At 29.0% G+C, this 17,860-nt stretch overlaps 2 protein-coding genes across 2 annotated transcripts; one reads left to right on the top strand and one right to left on the bottom strand.

The window, feature by feature from the left end:
* Positions 1 to 8,273: 8,273 nt before the first annotated feature.
* LOC107491004 (CEN-like protein 1) lies at positions 8,274 to 9,686 on the top strand. Its single transcript, XM_016111791.3, has 4 exons — positions 8,274 to 8,641; positions 8,723 to 8,784; positions 8,892 to 8,932; positions 9,209 to 9,686. The coding sequence occupies exons 1-4, from the start codon at positions 8,354 to 8,356 to the stop codon at positions 9,427 to 9,429; spliced, it is 612 nt and encodes a 203-aa protein (XP_015967277.2). The 5' UTR covers positions 8,274 to 8,353; the 3' UTR covers positions 9,430 to 9,686.
* Positions 9,687 to 11,605: 1,919 nt separating this feature from the next.
* Positions 11,606 to 15,650, bottom strand: LOC107491170 (E3 ubiquitin-protein ligase XBAT33). Its single transcript, XM_016111963.3, has 10 exons — positions 15,255 to 15,650; positions 15,080 to 15,139; positions 14,527 to 14,598; positions 14,092 to 14,276; positions 13,688 to 13,848; positions 13,540 to 13,598; positions 13,415 to 13,461; positions 13,184 to 13,327; positions 12,672 to 12,763; positions 11,606 to 12,567 (listed from the first exon to the last, which is right to left on the bottom strand). The coding sequence occupies exons 1-10, from the start codon at positions 15,429 to 15,431 to the stop codon at positions 12,026 to 12,028; spliced, it is 1,539 nt and encodes a 512-aa protein (XP_015967449.1). The 5' UTR covers positions 15,432 to 15,650; the 3' UTR covers positions 11,606 to 12,025.
* Positions 15,651 to 17,860: the final 2,210 nt, after the last annotated feature.

The raw sequence follows: 17,860 nt of genomic DNA, 5'->3' as shown, positions 1-17,860 counted from the left end.
AACAAAGGCTGAGAAAGGAGGTACAAAATTACATTAAATATTTTACTAAAAAAACATAATAAAGTTATAAAATTAGAGTACTCTATTTTAATCGATTTCTTAACGAGATACAAAATAATAGTTAATAATGCTATCCCATCTACCTTAACCAAATTCTTTTTAAAGATATTTTAAACGAATAATCATTTTATCTAAATCAAATTTCTAACATACGGATATAAAATAGTAATATCTGATATTCCATCTAAAACTAAATTCTAATATCCAAAATACCAAATCAAATAGTATAAATATTCATCAATTAACACAAATACAAAAAAAAAATATAAAAAAGATAAAATCAATCTTTTCTAATAAAAAAGTGACTAATTACTAATACACAAAATTAATATAAAGACACAATACAGATAAAAAAATCTTACAATTTTTTCATGTTAAATTAAATTAATTCATATATTTATATTAATTTATAGATAGTAAAATTATATTACAAATACGATAAATTGTAATATTATCAACTTGCATATTTATTAGTTATAAGTTGATAACCTTAAGTTAAATTTTTTTAACCAAATAATTAACTTTTAATTTTTGAATATAGTCAAACTTTACGACTAATATATTTTCTAAGAGTATTTATATTTATCAACTTGTATTGTTATTTTTAACTAATAAATAAATTAAAATTGAATTTTAATTTATCTAATAATTTTTTTTAAGTTTTATATTTCTTTTAAGTTTAAGTGAAGTTGTTTAATTATCATCATTATTGATTTTTCTTTCTCATATATATTATCATATAAATTTCGGGAACTTTCTGATGCTGACAAGGACATTTTACATGTCTAGTCTACAGAGGCTGAGCCCTGAGATCATCATCCATTAACATTACCACATGGGAAAGAATATAATAATTTCGCATTAATACATGTTTTCACTAGAGAGAATAAAGCATAGAATTTAAGAAAAAAAAAAGTTAAGACTGCGTTTATTTTATACAAAATACATTAATTAAATATCATTGAATATATTATTTTTATTCATATCTCTTATATTAAATATAATTTTATTTTTTTATATTTTTATTTTAATGTTCTATCTTTATAAATAAACACAGTCTAAAAGATCAAAATAAAAACAAATTAATTTTAGCTAAAACAAAAATTTGTAATCAACATTATTGGACATATTTTATTCTACAAAATATAATGTAACAATATAATAATAACACCCATGGGCTAGTGACTTTCATAAATCACAATTATTGTTTTTGCACGCATAAGGCGGCATAGAAAAAAAAATCAAAGAATTAAAAAATTAAATCCAATATATATGCGATACGGTCGTTAGGTTTATGAAATTTGGCATTATGCGTCGCACCTCATTATTATAACTCGGTAATATATATTATAAATACTGTCTTTATGAGTAATAATTCGGCTAAACCGATGTTATGAATCAAAACCGCCGAGTAAAAAGTAATATAATGATCGGATACGTTATTGATCCTCACCAAGACAGACGTTGAGAAAAAATCGTTATTGATAGAAAATCGATCTTATAAAAACAAGGTAAAAATATCTTTTTCATATTTTTTTTACTTAAATTTTATATTGATTTAAGTATTAGAATGTCTTTACAGGTACACTCTTTTCGTTTTCTTCTTTCATTATCCATACTTCTGCGAGTTAAAAGAAAAAGCTCAGAATTAACGAGCTAAGTAGTGCAACCTTATGAAGAGATAGTCCAACAGACGTTCCGTACCTATTTTACAGATAAGAACAATATGTAAAGATAAAACCAAATTATCCATATTTTCACTATTATTATAAATTAGATTCACATAAAATTTATAGAGTTTCTTTAAGTGTTATTAATATACTAATTAACACATTATTATAAATTATTTTATTTTTGTACGTCGGACAATAATTGATGGGAGAATTGACAATTTGATATACTGCCACACCAAGGCATGCAGTCAACGAGAATATGAGACAAATGCATATAATGTTACCATACAATGTTTAATTTAGCAAAATTGTTGTGTTACATCAATTTTTGTAGTGAAAGTATCTAATTAAAGTATTAAACATACATAAGATGTTAGACTTACATGCTAACACAAGAATAGCATTTCCAACATACACCTTTTTATGGAGACAAAAGTGAAACTACGTGTCAAGTATGGAGAGGCCAATTCCATTCCATGCATTATATTCACTTTTCAGAATCAATTATACATACACTATGAAAAATTATTGAAAATTATAGGATGTGTTTGGAAAACCTATTTCAAAGGATAAAAATGCATTGAAGTTCTTTAAACGCTATTTTTTATGTTTGGCAATCTTTTTCCTTTAAACGCAGAAGTGATTTTGCAGCTTAAAAGCGCGTTTATTAGAAGCGAAAAAGTGTTGCTTCTGCGTTCACTTCAACGTGAGTTCACTTTGATGATCATTATTGGTTTTTTCCAAAAGAATTTTCATATTTGTTTCAAGTCATTTCAAATATTTTAATTTTTTTTTTGAATTTTTAGTATTTTTTATATTTTGGTTTTTTTATTAAATTTGTTATTTTAATTCTATTATAATATGAATGATTGATTTTATTAAAAATAATAAAGTAAATAAAAAACTAATCATACATAATAATGAAATCATAAGTAATAAAATTTTACAGTCTAAAATAATACTAAATAAAAGAATACTGAGAGTACTAATAAAATTATAAAATATTTTTTTGTTTGACATTGTGAATATTTATTATTATAATTCTTGTTCATTGTTTATTATTCTATTTGTTATAATATGTATTATTGTTTCTATTGAAAATGATAAATTAAATAAAAAATTAATTATAAATAATAATAAAAATATAATTAATAAAAAATTAGAATCCAAAACAATATACTAAAAGTGATTAACTTATTAGTTTAATAATTTAATATTATATTTTTTTAGTAATTAACTAATTATCTATCTAAAAGTGATTTTAATTAATATTATCCAAACAATTTCATTTTATCAAAATCACTTTTAGTTTAAAATTGCCAAACATAAATCATATTGACACAAATTCACTTCTATCCAAAATCACTTTTATTCAAATTCTAGTTTAGCTAATTCTAATCCAAACACACACATATAGTTGTTCTCGTCGCGTAAACACAAAAATTTAAATATTGATACGCATTATGCTGCTCTAGTTTAATTAATAAAATTTGAATTTTAGAAAGAGTTGTTAATTTTTTTTGTTTGCTCTAGTTTAATTAATAAAATTTGAATTTTAGAAAGAGTTGTTAATTTTTTTTGTTTATTTTAATTTAACCGAATTGATGAATATTTGTTAGTTGAATTAACTATATAACACGTATAAATATTCGAATTTAAATCTTTTACATCAAATTAAGATCGTTCTTTTAGTGCGCCAATAAAGCCAAGTGAGAAGAGACCTCCAACGACAAAAAGGCTGCCATGCATGCTATCACTTTGCCGACTATAACATTACCACCCATATCCAATCAGTTCAATTTCAATCTAAGAACTCCACTTTGTTTATGACTATCCAAAAAATTTTGTTGGTGGGATAAATTATATATAACAAAAATAATAATTTTAGGATAAAATGTATTTTTTTTTGATATTTGCAGTTCTTTTATACTTAATGTTTAGTTACATTTAATTTTGTTCTTAATATTTTTTATTTGTGTCAAAATTATTCCTAAACATTAACTTATATAAAATATTAGTAATAAGTTGAAAACTTATAGAAATAATTTTGATATAAATTAAGAATGTTAAGAACAAAATTAAATGAATAAAAAATATTAAAAATAAATAAAATTAAAAATTAAAAATATAAAAAAACATAAATATTAGGAAAAAAATCATTTACCCTCATTTTTATAATTTCACAAAAAAAATTAAAAGTATAATATGAATATAAAAGACTCTTGGCAAACTAATTATTAAAAAAATATTAATAAAATTTTATTGTACATACAATAACCATTAATAAAAAATAAAATTATTATACAATAGTATAATTACAAAACAAATGTAATATAATTTAATAAAATAAAAATTACAAAAGGATAAAATAAACTTTTAATTAAATAAAATTAATTAAATAAAAAAAATTAAAAAATAAAAGAGAAAAAATAGAAAAATAGAAAACTGGAAGAAAGTAAAGAAAGATAGCAGAGAAAAAATTGATTTTGGAATAATTAAGAAAAAATTGATTTTGGGAATAATTAAGATTAGGAACTTCTCTTTCTTTTATTATTATTTATTTAATTATTTTTTTATTAAATAGTTAAATAAAATTTTATATATTTATAAAATTAAATTTAATTAAATATTTTTTAATAACATTAAATTGTGAAAAATAAGGTCAAAATTATTTATATAGTGGAGACAATCAAAATTTAGTGCATGTTTGGGCGCCATTATTTTATTAAAAAAAGATCTTTTTTCAATGAAAAAAGATTTTTTTTATTTTTTAACGTGTTTGGTAAATTTCTAGTAGTAAAAGTAAAAGTACTAGTAAAATAAAAAAAAAAATCTTTTTTGAGAAGCTGTAATTTACATCTTTTTTAAAAGATCTTTTTTCTTAAAAAAAAAGATGTTTTTCATGTAATAAATAAACAAAAACGTACTTTTATATTGTTATACCCAAACATAATTGATAGATAAAAAGACCTTTTTACATGAGATATCCAAACATAAACTTACTTTTACTTCTCTATAAGATCTTTTAAAAAAAGATAACTCGAAAAAAGATCTTTTCTTAGAAGCTCACCCAAACAAGCTCTTAATACTATATACTACTTAAAATTTTTATAAAACTCAATGAGGACACTTGTCCCCACAAGCCTCCATGTAGATCTGTCCCTGACTTTGTCCACAAATTTTATGCGATTAGTATTAAGATAATTAAAGTTGATATGTTAATCAACTTAAATTTATCCAGTAATCAGTTTATTCATCTGTTCAAATAAATATTGGGAATTTAAATTCTGTTTTATATATACAATAATTCATTAGCTATTGATAGATTTTTAAATGAAATTCAGATAAAAAATAAATTAATTCTTGACTTATTAATTAGAGAATACCATAAAAAAAAAATTAAAATCTGCTTTTAATTTTATTACCATGGCTCTTGAAATATAATTTAAAGATTATTATCGTGCTCATTATTAATATATGTTTCTTAGCTTTAGGATTAATACCTGATTTTCTATAATAATTAACATGAGTAAAATTTCTAAATAAAATACTCTTGGCGCTATAGATAGTTTGGCCTTGATGCTAGTTTGAGTAGCAGAATAAGAGATCCTTTGTATAATGAGACATTGATGGCCTCATTTCATGTGATAGATGAAAGGAAAATATTACTAGGAAACTAAAATGTTCAAAGTATTCCAAACTATTGATAGTGGCTATATATAGATGATTTTTTATATTTTATTTTAATTTTCTTTCTGTTCATTTTGTTATTATTCTTTGTTTGCGTGTTCTTCTGAGTGTTTTTGTTGAAGTGGGGAACAGAATAAGAATTTCCTATATATACATTATTATTATTCAATAATTTACAACAGAGTTTTCCATATAAAGTTTTTACTTTCATTGTTGACTCATAATAGTTCCTATTTCTTCTTAAGGAAATAAAGCTGTGCATATTTGATATCTTTAACAATAGAAGAAAAATCGCGAATTAGACTTGGCTTTTTTCCCTTCAATTATTGGGTTCTTATAACTCTAATAATGAGGATTCCAAAATAAAATGTTTCATTAACCTCTCTAATTAACGTCTTAAATTAAACAATATTTTTTCTCATATTCTAAGAAAGGTTAACTACGATTTTGGTCTCTAAAATAAGAGTTAAATTTTTTTTTGTTTCGGACTTTTTTTTATCTATAAAACAGTTCCTAAAATTTAACTTAATTTTAAAATCGTCTTACGCACGAAAATATCCTTTTCTCTTCTTTCTTAAAATCAACCAGAAGCAAAAGTTGAACCAGAAACTGAAGCTGAAGCAGTAGCAACACCAATAAAACAACAATAACCAAAAGCAAAGAACAACAATGGATAATGAAATTAAAAGAATAACAATAACAAAAGCAGCTAGAAGCAGAAGAAGAACAAAAAAAATTCAGAATTCAAAAAATCATCATCTTCGTCAAAACTCATAACTCAAAAGATTATCATCATCATCAAAACTCAGAACTCAGAAAAACAAGAACCCAAAACTCAGAACTCAGAAAAACAAGAAAATCATTATCATCATCATCGTCAAAACTCAGAATCATTAACAAAACTCAGAACTAAAATTCTTCCTCTTTCATTAACAAAACTCAGATGCAATTACAATAATCAGAAATTCCCAAATTCAGCTTCAATTTCAAGAACCAAAAATCTATAAATATAATTACTAAAAATTCCTCTGAAAACCCTTGTTACAAATTTCACACATGACACACTGTTGGAGGATGCGAAGAACACGACCACCACCACCACCTTTTCGACAACGATGAGGATGCGGGCCAGATGCGTCGCGGTGAGACGAGGACGAGTCGCGACGAGCCTAGGGCGCAAGTTGCAGTGCTGCGAGGTCAAGGTGCGGTGAGACGAGAACGATGGCGAGAGCAAGGAGGAGGAGCAGAAACAGCGAGGAATAGAAACGACGAGGTCAAGGCGCAAGTTGCGGCGCTGCGAGGTCAAGGTGCGGCGAGACGAAGAGGGCGAGGAGGAGGAGCAGAAATAGCGAGGAGCAGGAGCGACGGCGGTGAGGAGTAGCGATGATGGCCTTTTCCCTTTCCTTCCCCACCTTCCCTTCCCTTCCCTTAACCAACCCCGCGGACTAGATATCCTTTCCTCTTTCCTTTTTTTTTTTGTTTTTAAGTCAGGAGTATTCTTAGAGACCAAAATCATACTTAAATAATCTTTCTACGAACTTGTCATATTAAATTTATTCCAACTATAATTTAAAATTTGCTGGAGTTAAAACAAAGAAAAAATAATTCTTTTTCTTTTTTCCCCCCAAAATGAATCCGCAATTTTTTTGATGAATATGAAAAAATTATGTAATTTAAACTATTACTCATTGAAACTTTATTATATTAAGTACTACAAAAATAACATATGTCTTTATTTCAATTGAAAGTAGTATGATAATACTTTTAACCTAAATAAAACCATGTCTTAGACATGTCACATATGAACATATATATGGCATAATTTCTACGCATGCATTTGACTTATCAATCAACTAAATATATTGTACAATCTATTGGAAGCATTTTAGATTTCATTTTCATTAAAAATATGAGATTCAATCCCTAGGCATAGCTTAATTATTCATCATTAACATAGATTTAATCATCACTATGCTTATGTACTAAAATTATTGTTATTGATCATCAAAGAAGGGTAGGTGTATGGTATTATTAGAGCAATGTCACACTTGACTTATGTGCTAAATCAATTGTATCATTTGTATGCATGTGTTTTATTTTCAAGCCTCTTTGGGTCTAGGCCGCCAATAGGGTTAGAAAATAATGGAGATTATAATTTTTTGCTTTATGGGGAGATTTTGTTCTTGATAGTATCGTTTAATAATTCTCTTTTAAATTTCAGATTACCAAAATAAATACAATTTTTTAAAACCTTAATATGTATAATTTAATTTTCATATATTATCAATATAAAAATTTTACATGAAAAATTATTTAAATACATAAATTTAATTGAATCGACATACGTAACAATTTTTATCAGTTATCCGTTAAGAATTGATATCTATCTATTTTGTTATTTACTAATTATATTAGAGGGTGAAATGGGGTTTTAAAATAAAGTGTTATTAGTTTTAAAATCAAATTAGATCTCTATTATCTGGTCTCTTATGTGTTTATGATGGATTAAATAGATCTTTGTCCTAATACGACAATAGTACTACTTGATAAGATTTCTTTTTCATTGATATGAGAAAACCATGTGCATGAAACTCAGCACCTTATTATAAAAAAGGTGAATTCCAATTCGCGAAAGATATCATATATTAATAGTGGGAATTGAAAAATTGTATATATTCTTCATTCCCTTGTAGCCAATAATCCAAAGACATGTTCTAGATTCTGCCGTTAATGAAGCATATTAAATTATTAATTAATAATAACTCATCAATTAAGACAAACAAATATGTAGGAGATGAACATGAACCATTCTGGCTAAGCTAGCGTGCGTGTAAGAAAGAACAGAAATTACATACCTAAAAAACACATGTCCTTTCCTTAAATAGAAAAGCCCTTAGATCTTTGCTCCATGGAATCTTTCTTTGTGCTTTATGTGGCTATATATATGCATTGAGGATTTGGTTTCCAAGGTATTCACATTATATTTATATTTGTGGTTCTCTTGTTTCTCAATAATAATGTCTAGGAATATGATGGAACCACTTGCTGTGGGAAGAGTGATAGGAGATGTGGTTGATGTATTCAACCCAAGTGTGAGAATGAATGTGATTTATTCCACTAAGCAAGTTGCTAATGGTCATGAGCTTATGCCTTCAACCCTTGTGCCCAAGCCTAGAGTTGAGATTGGTGGTCATGACTTAAGGGATGCTTATACCTTGGTAATTCAATTAATTAATTATTACTTAGCTTGCTATTCTTATTCTAATTTTCATGTTGATACTTGGTATTTTGTTTGGTAGATTATGACAGACCCGGATGCTCCAAGTCCTAGTGATCCATACTTGAGGGAACATCTTCACTGGTTTGTAGTTTGTACAAACAATCATATTCATTGATATGTTATTTATTATTCCTTTTAGATAAACTGATAATTCTCTCTAATGAACTTAACTGGATCCAATTTTCCAGGATGGTTGTAGATATTCCTGGCACCACTGATGCATCTTTTGGTTAGTTCCTCTAATAACTTTCTATTTTGTCACGATTGATTCTTGTGCAAGACTTTTTCTTTAATTAGATATGAGAGTCGCGTATAATTGTTTTTATGAAAATTCAATATTTAAGCATCTTTAGATAATTTAGCATATTTGATTAACTTTTAATTATTAATTTTACATGAAAATAATTACATGTGAATTTTCACGTATATTTATTAATGTAACAATGTATATACACATATCTTATTACATGTTGTTAACTTTGATGTATGTGAATGAATTATAAAGGGAGAGAGATAGTGGAGTATGAGAATCCAAGGCCAGTGATAGGAATACACAGATATGTGTTCATATTGTTGAAGCAGCATAGAGGGAGACAAACAGTGAGTCCCCCGGCTTCGAGAGAACAATTCAACACAAGAATCTTCTCTCAGGAAAATGGCCTTGGCCTACCTGTTGCTGCTGTTTACTTCAATGCTCAAAGAGAAACTGCTGCTAGGAGAAGGTGATTCATTCCTTCCATTTCGACTCAACAACAATCTAATTAAGGTGGTGCAAGGGGATAGGTGTTTGATGAATTGAAACATTTTTCTTTCTTTTTTTTTGTTGTTGTTTGGAGTGCACAATGATTGGTGGGTTTTGGAAGATAGGAGATATTCTAGTAGGGATATTCTAGTAGGGATATTCTTGATGTACTTTACTTTACTTCACTTGGTGTGCTATGTTACCTATTAGGTTGTTGTGAGAAGTTAAGGACCAAATTGAAGATGTTGTTGCTTTTAAGAATTTTATGATTTGTGATAGAAAGTTAAAGAACACGCACTATAATAACAAAGCTTTATATATATGGCTTGTCTAGTTTATGCGTGTTGTGCAATGATACGAGTGTTGCTACTACCACATGCACGTCTTATGTCTACGTTATTTAAAGATTAATTTTGTTAGGTAAACAATGAAAGATATAAATAACATAAACAAAAGATAGTATTTCAAACTCACTAATCATCTAATTTTATTTTTATCCTAAATCTACATTTTTATCAAATTTCACTTACTCACTAATCATCTAATTTTATTTTTATCCTAAATCTACATTTTTATCAAATTTCACTTTGACCTAATCACACCTCCTTCTAATCAAAAACTCCCTTTTAACCGCAACCAACCGTACATTACCTACTCCAGCACACAGTTCCTTCGTCGGCGAGAAAGTTCCCAAGCGTCTGCCATCTTCCGCCGTCACTAAATCGCCATCTTCCGCGGTCACCAACCCCAAATACAGTGAGCCATTTCATATTAAAAATAAATATCTCATTTACATGAAAAACAAATATTCCATTTATATAGAGAATAAACATGTTATTTGCATTTAAAATAAACATTCCATTTGCATGAAAAATTTCTTATTAACTTATCACATTAAATTGTATTATTAGTTAACATTATATCTTATAGCTAGCATAGCTTATGACTTTTATTTTGAATTGTTAAGCAGAGCTCCATCTTCAAGCTCTATAATATTTAGATTAAAGTATTTTTTTTGTGACTAGAGTGAAGATTGTTTAAATTTGTACCATTTACTTAATTTTATTTTTAACATTTAAAATATTTTATTTTTATTACAAATATTTTATTTTATGTTTTTGGTTAATTTTTTAAAAATTTATTTTTAAAAATTTTTTTCTATTATTTTTTTAAGCAATGATTGTAGGTGTGGTCATTGAGATGATTTAGTAGTAAAAGTCAAAGGAAAAGAAAAAAATAATAATAATAAAAAATATTTATTCTTAAATTAATTTTAACTATAAAATAATATATTAAATATAATATATTTCAATTGTTAGGGTCGAAATTAGAAAGCTTTGCAATTAAATAACCCTAGAATATGATTACTCAATTATTTGGTACTTGGCAGCGGCTTCTCTGTATTTATTCCATTCATAACTAAGGTGGATACAAAAGCTTAATAAAGGACAAAAATAACTTACGTCAATACATCAGAAGTGATAATTTAAATGGTACGTCAATACGTCAGAAGTGATAGTTTAAATGGTACGGTAGGCTATAGCTAGGGGCTGAAAACTAAGGTGGATACAAAAGCTTAATAAAGGACAAAAATAACTTACGTCAATACGTCAGAAGTGATAATTTAAATAGTACATCAATACGTCAGAAGTGATAGTTTAAATGGTACAGTAGGCCATACTAGAAAAGCTTGCAACACATGAATCGTGGAACAAATTTTTCCGACAATCATTAATGTACACTGTGATGATGAAGAAGATAACGTTAGCCACCACCTGAATAAACTAAACCCACGGTTGTCGCGGTTGCGCGGAGCAGTTGAGGATGAGGAGGAACCGCTGGCGAGGTTCTCCGAATTAATTTCCTATAATATTTTTCTCTTTTGATTAGAATGCGGATATATGATTGCTGACCATATGAAAAAAGCAAATAATTCTTTTATCCAATCAGAGAGAAATTATTAACTGTTCATCGCTGACTTCTTATGACATTTGTAGGGCCAACTATAACGATGAAAATAATTATATTTAGATAGCCATCAAATCATTTTTCCTTAGCAAATGCTGTACTTTTCCTTAGCAAATGCTGTGCTGGCTTATGCTAAAAGTAATAGTTAATTACTTAATTACTAAGACAAACTATCTGGTCTTAACAGTAATCTTATGAACAAAATCAAATAATCAAATTAAAAAGGAAAATTACAAATGTATCTGGTGATCAAATATGTTACTTTGTAAAGGCTTGTAAGTTTCATAATAATATACAGAATCTTCTAATCTGATACATATTTCCACCCTACCATTTCACTAATGAAAAATTTAAATCAAATTGCAATCAATTAAAATAACAATCTAAATCAGAATATTAGAGAAATCCCTGGTAAATATCATTGATGGAAACTACATAGCTTGAGGGATGTTGAAATGCAATCAATGCAAGAAAGTTATTTATCACCTATTATGAAACCTGTGCACAGAAAACACATCTGCATAGAAGCTTTCTTTCTTCAACAAATTGTATACTGTATCCACCAAAAAACAAGGATCATACGTACACCTTCTCGTGTTCCGTCGCGTCACATCAAGCGTTGATCTCTGAATTGCATTGATGCTCCCTGCTGCAACTTCTTCTACCCCAAAACATGCTTGAGCATGTTGTTTTCTCCAATCTTGGCCCTTCCATTTTATCCTGATCCGTTGATGATACTTGTGAGTGACGAGGCGATTCATCTTGAGCTTCAACTTCTCGTGGCTCAAATGGTGGACAAGGACCATCATTGCAGGTACATAGAGGAAGTGCAACTGATGTAAATGGACTACAAGTCACAGGGCAAAGCATCTCTGAAGGAATAGAAGCAACACGATTCTTTCGAATCTCCGGTGTATGAAAGAAAGATGGCCTATTTATGTCACGTGGATGTAGCATGCATGGAGTACATAAGCCGAGCGATCCGTTGACTTTAGTCTCTCTTGCTTGTGTACCTGGTAATTTGACAAAAGAGACAATTCCACGTCTACATAGAGGGCAAGGGATGGAGCCCGGCGGGCCGAGCATTTCGGACGAAACATTGCTCGTTGAGCAAAGATAGAGTGCACATTTAACACACAGCTCATGTCGACATCCTGCATGTAAAAGTTCTAAGATCAGTTAACCATCTGCTAGCAGCCTCAAACATAAAGCAACTTGTGATCATAAACTTTATTGTTCATTAAATAGAATCCAGTACCTTCTGCAGCCACTGAACATGGCCTCTCCAGGCAAACGGCACAAAAATCAATTTCGTCGGAAGAGGTAGGAGATGATTGCAATCCACTCTCTCTGCAGTTATTCCAACTCATAATTAGTTCCATTTCTAGCAGCAGTAAACCTTAAGAGAAACATTTAACCTCTGCTCTGGCTCAATACATCAGAAAAAAGGACATCAAAGGAACAAAAAGTAAATAAATAAACAACTTGTAAGATTTTTCTTGTTTTTAAATCATGTAATAAGTACAATCCTTGCATTACACTCCAACCTTGGCAATATATGAATCATTCGCAATGTATAATCCACTCTTAATTCAAGTACCAAAGTGGTGGATCAAGAGTTCAGAAACCATATGTTTTATTCCTATAACATCTTTCATATATTCCTATATTCTTTTGTAATTATGGTTCTAGAGTACCAGCCTATTTCCCAAACCGTTCCCCATTGCGGTTTGCAATTTTTAAATCTAGATAGATTAACTGTGAAAATACCTGGCTATGTTGAGCACACTCATAAGTGGCAAGGACAAATAATTTGATGGAGGGAATGATGGTATTGTAGCTTCAGAAGTGGGTGCTAATATTGGTTCAAGCCAGTGACGCCCCCACATCCTCGCAACATCGAGTGGAAGCCATCTGTGTGGAAAAAATTCATCTTTGTATCATATATATTGTAGAACATGCAAAAGTTTAGTAATAAACAGTCAAATTAGAATATCTTACCCATTGCAATTCAAAGCTGTCCGACTTGCACCTCCTGAAAGGAGGATCTGAAAGAATAAAAGCATTTTTGCTAGATTCAAAGGAGAAGATGGAATATTACAGATCAAAGTTGAAGCTATTCTTACCTGACAGCATTTCAAATTTCCCCCACAAGCAGCATAATGCAATGGAGTGCTTCCGGCTCCTATATCAAAGCACATCAGCAGTTTACAGATTTTGGTGGGGAGAATTAAATAACCATGTACACCTTAGCATATTGAGTAAAAGATGTACCTATTAAATCCATTGCCGTTCCATAGTGAAATGTCGCAGCTGAGACATTTGCATTGAGATCAAGAAGCAGTTGTACACAATCGAAATAGCCATTTAAGGCAGCCATATGAAGGGCTGTAATACCGGCATCAGCCGCCTTGTTTACAAACTTGGACAGCGCGCTGCACTGGAATAAAGTCAATAAATAGCAAGAATATAACATACAGAAGTAAAAACTTTGAAGAAAAAAAATCCTTAACCACAATGAAAACTAAATGAAATCTCAATATCATGTAAATGTATATGCATGAACATATAGAAAAACATAAAGCCATTCATCATACAAACTACAAAGAGCGTTTTTAACATAAGGATATTACAATGATACTTCTTTTAGAATTACATAATGAAAAGGAAAGGCAAACCTTTGTTCATGTTTGCTTTTAACATTTGATCCGTCATCAATGTCAGCATCCGTGGGAGCATGTAAAGCCTCATACGGAGCACTTGGAACAAAGTCAGCCATGACGAGTCTAATGCATCTTACATGCCCATTCACAGCTGCAAAGTGAAGAGCAGTCCTCCCACTGAGATAATCTGATCTCACAACCTGTTATTGAATTGACTGTAGTCAAGTTATGCTCGAATAGAAACTTTAACCACACACTCGCTCTCTCACTCAAAAGCCAGGAATTCATGTCCACTTAGCAGCACTTAGTTTCAACTTTCAATAGTTTCAACTTTCAATAACCATCCCTATGATCTATGGTTTCCAGAAGAATTAAATGCTAAGTAGTGGGGAAAACAGTTCTGGTATAACCAAGTGACCGAGAAAGAGAGGGAAATATAGTCAGACTCACATTGCATCTGAAGAGCAGAAGGGTTTGAACAACTTCCCAATGACCATATCTACAAGCTTGCATCAAAGCCGTCTTCAAATAACAAATCAAAGTGAGTCCAAAACATCAATTAGTAAACTATATTCTCAGTAAGTGCATCATAAACATGCTACAAAATAGAAGTGAGATCTAACAAAAAAAATTTCAATGTCTCATATTGTCATGCAGATATCTCTAGAATTTTTATCAGATCCATCTGCCAATCTGTCACTTACAACTATGCAAACTCTAGTTATAAGTTCTCCATATAGGAATAGAATCATATCCTAAAACTGCAAAGCTGGACCAAGATGGAACAAAAAAGTTACAAATTTGCAATTTCAAATACAGAACAGAATCTCCAATGCCCAAAATTGAAACTAGAACAACACTTGCACCAATTGTAATCAACCATACAATTCAACTTCCTCAAATCAAAACCAATTACCACAACAGAGATTAAATCTAACTCAGAATCAACCTACCATTTAAAATGAAAAGAGAAAAAGAGAATAGCAAAAATGAAAGACTCTACCTGGCCGCAATAGTTCCTTGAATTCACATCAGCTCCATTCTCAAGCAACAAAGCCACAATCTAATGGAAACCCAAATCCAAGAACAAAAGCAGAAACTTTTTGAGGCATGAAAAGCAGAAAAAGACAAAAAGGGTATTGAGAATGAGATTAAACATTTGGATTCATGAAATGAACCTCGTTATGGCCCTTGGAAGCTGCAAAATGAAGAGGGGAATTGAGGCCACCAAAGGTTGAGTATTTAGCAAGACAAGGGTTGCATTCAAGAAGCATCTTGGCCTCAACCAAATCGCCGTCCCTTGCCGCCGACACCAGCCTCTCCCCAGAGGCTGAGCACCCAAATGAATTCCCCATTTCTCTCTCTCAAATGATGATCACAAAAAGGTTGCAGCTTGGAATGTGGGTGGGGTGTTAATGCAGATATTGATGTAGGTGTTGGTGTTGTGTTGTTTAAAGAAGCAAGAAGAGAGAAAGATGGTGAAGAAGAAGCAGCATGGAAAGCAAAACAGACACACACACACACGAATGATATGAGAGTATGAATAAAATGGAATGAAGGCAGAAGAGAACACAAACACAGACAACTTTACCTTTCTTTTTTATTTTTATTTTAATTTTTATGTTCCTTTCTTCTACTTGTGTCTAATGTTGTCCCCTTTGACTTTCTTTCATGCTTCCCCTCTCCATTGCTCAACAGGTACATTCTTCCCATATTTTTATTTTATATATTATATAGAGTAAAGTATCGTTTTTGTCTTCGATGTTTGTAGTAAGTTTTAAAGTTGTTCCTAATGTTTCAATCGTTCTATGTAAGTCCTTAACGTTTCAAAATTATCTTAATGTTGTCCTGCCGTTAGAGATCGTTAACAGAACTGAATGTGGGACAAAATTGAGATGATTTTGAAACATTACGGACTCAAATAGGACGAAAACGTTAAGGACAAAAATGATACATAGAAATAAATTTTAATTTTATCCTTCAATAATATCAATTTTTTACTATATATAATATTCAATTATTTTTTAATCACATCTAAGTAAATTACACTTAATCATATTACTTTTATTTTAAATAAATTAATTTTTTTTATAATTTTACTCTTAAAGATTTTTAGTTATCATAAAATGTTTGTATAAAAAAATAATATATATACAATAAAATATAAATTATACCTTTTGTCTCTAATGTATCAAAATTCTTTAAAATTATAAAAAAATAAATTTATTTAAAATGAAAGTAATGTGATTAAGTGTAAATTATTTAAATGTAATTAAAAAATAATTGTACTATGTACAGTAAAAAATTAATATTATTGAAAGATAAAATTAAATTAAAATTTATTTTTATGTATTGTTTTTGTCCCTAACGTTTTCATCTTATTTAAGTTCCTAACGTTTCAAAATCGTCTTAATTTTGTCCTGTCGCCAATTTGTTAATGGATCCCTAACAGTAGGACAACATTGAGTCAATTTTGAAACGTTAGGAACTTAAATATGACGATTGAAACGTTAGAAATAACTTTGGGATTTACTCCAAATGTTCGGGACAAAAATGATACTTTACTCTATTATATATTATATATTATTTACATGCACTAATATTATTGCAACTGACCTTATGAAGAAAATTTTTTTCAGAGTTGTTAACTTGTCAATGCTTAGAAAGACTTATATTTATATTTAATTATTAATTATTAATTACCATATTATGTGTTTTACTTTTACAAATAATAATAAGTAATTGATTTTCAATTTTTTATTAAATCTATGTATTTTGTGCACTAAAAATATATTTTTAATAGTATAATAATATATTTTTTTGTTTTTGATTTAATACATTAAAAATATAAATAAATTTTATTTTTAGAAAAAAATAGTTGGCCCCTGTGTTTTTTCTTTTTTTTGTTCTATCTTGTAGTGTCAATTATTTTTTTTATTTCAAACATAACAATAATTGCATTAAAGTCCATAGTCCAAAAGGTTGTGCACTTGAGCAAAGTTGGAAGCTCGTGACCAAATAAAAAGGAAAAAAAAAGGGGGGTTGGAATCTAGTCAATTTCACAAACTTGCCAAAGGACATGATTTTTCTTCTTGCTTCATCTTACAGCCACAAATGGTTCTTCTAATCCTTCACAATAATCATGGAATTAATTAGGATATATTAAAAAGATTGTTAATTAAGAGAATCACTAGAGATCTGTCGACACACATAGAGGAGTCATAGGCTTTTTGTGATGATAATATTGATAGCTTGTTGGTTTTATTAATGCCAAATTTCCTTCCTATGTTCATGGCATGTGATTCTCATAATATATATGAAATATTTTGTTGACATACATATCACCATTCTATTGGTAGTGTCTTTTATTTAGATTTAGCAACCAAAACTAAATGGTTTTTTTTTTTACCAAATTTTTATGAAAGCAGAAAAGCTATATAATGACTTAATCAACTTCCATGAAAAGCATAATGTTTATAAAACGGCTCTCAAATGAAATGAGAATATCAAAATTTAAATCCAAATTAAAAATAATAATAAAAATAAATTAATGTTTACAGCAGATCAGGACATTTGTCAAAACTTTGAAATTGGAGAGAGGGACCCAAAAACTAATAATATTGAGGAATCTTGAATCTTACGCATATTCTAATGCATGCAATGCATGCAAATGGTTAAAATAGATTGTTTCCTTAGTGTGATTTCTATATCATATTAGATTAATTAATTAATTAAAAATTTAAAATGATTTGTTTGACTTAATCACATAAGTTAAGGATAAGAG

The sequence above is a fragment of the Arachis duranensis genome, chromosome 5, assembly GCF_000817695.3.
Source record: "Arachis duranensis cultivar V14167 chromosome 5, aradu.V14167.gnm2.J7QH, whole genome shotgun sequence".
NCBI classification, from domain to species: domain Eukaryota; kingdom Viridiplantae; phylum Streptophyta; class Magnoliopsida; order Fabales; family Fabaceae; genus Arachis; species Arachis duranensis.
The sequence above is the reverse complement of the archived record's forward strand: the minus strand, read 5'-3'. Positions and strand labels throughout refer to the sequence as shown.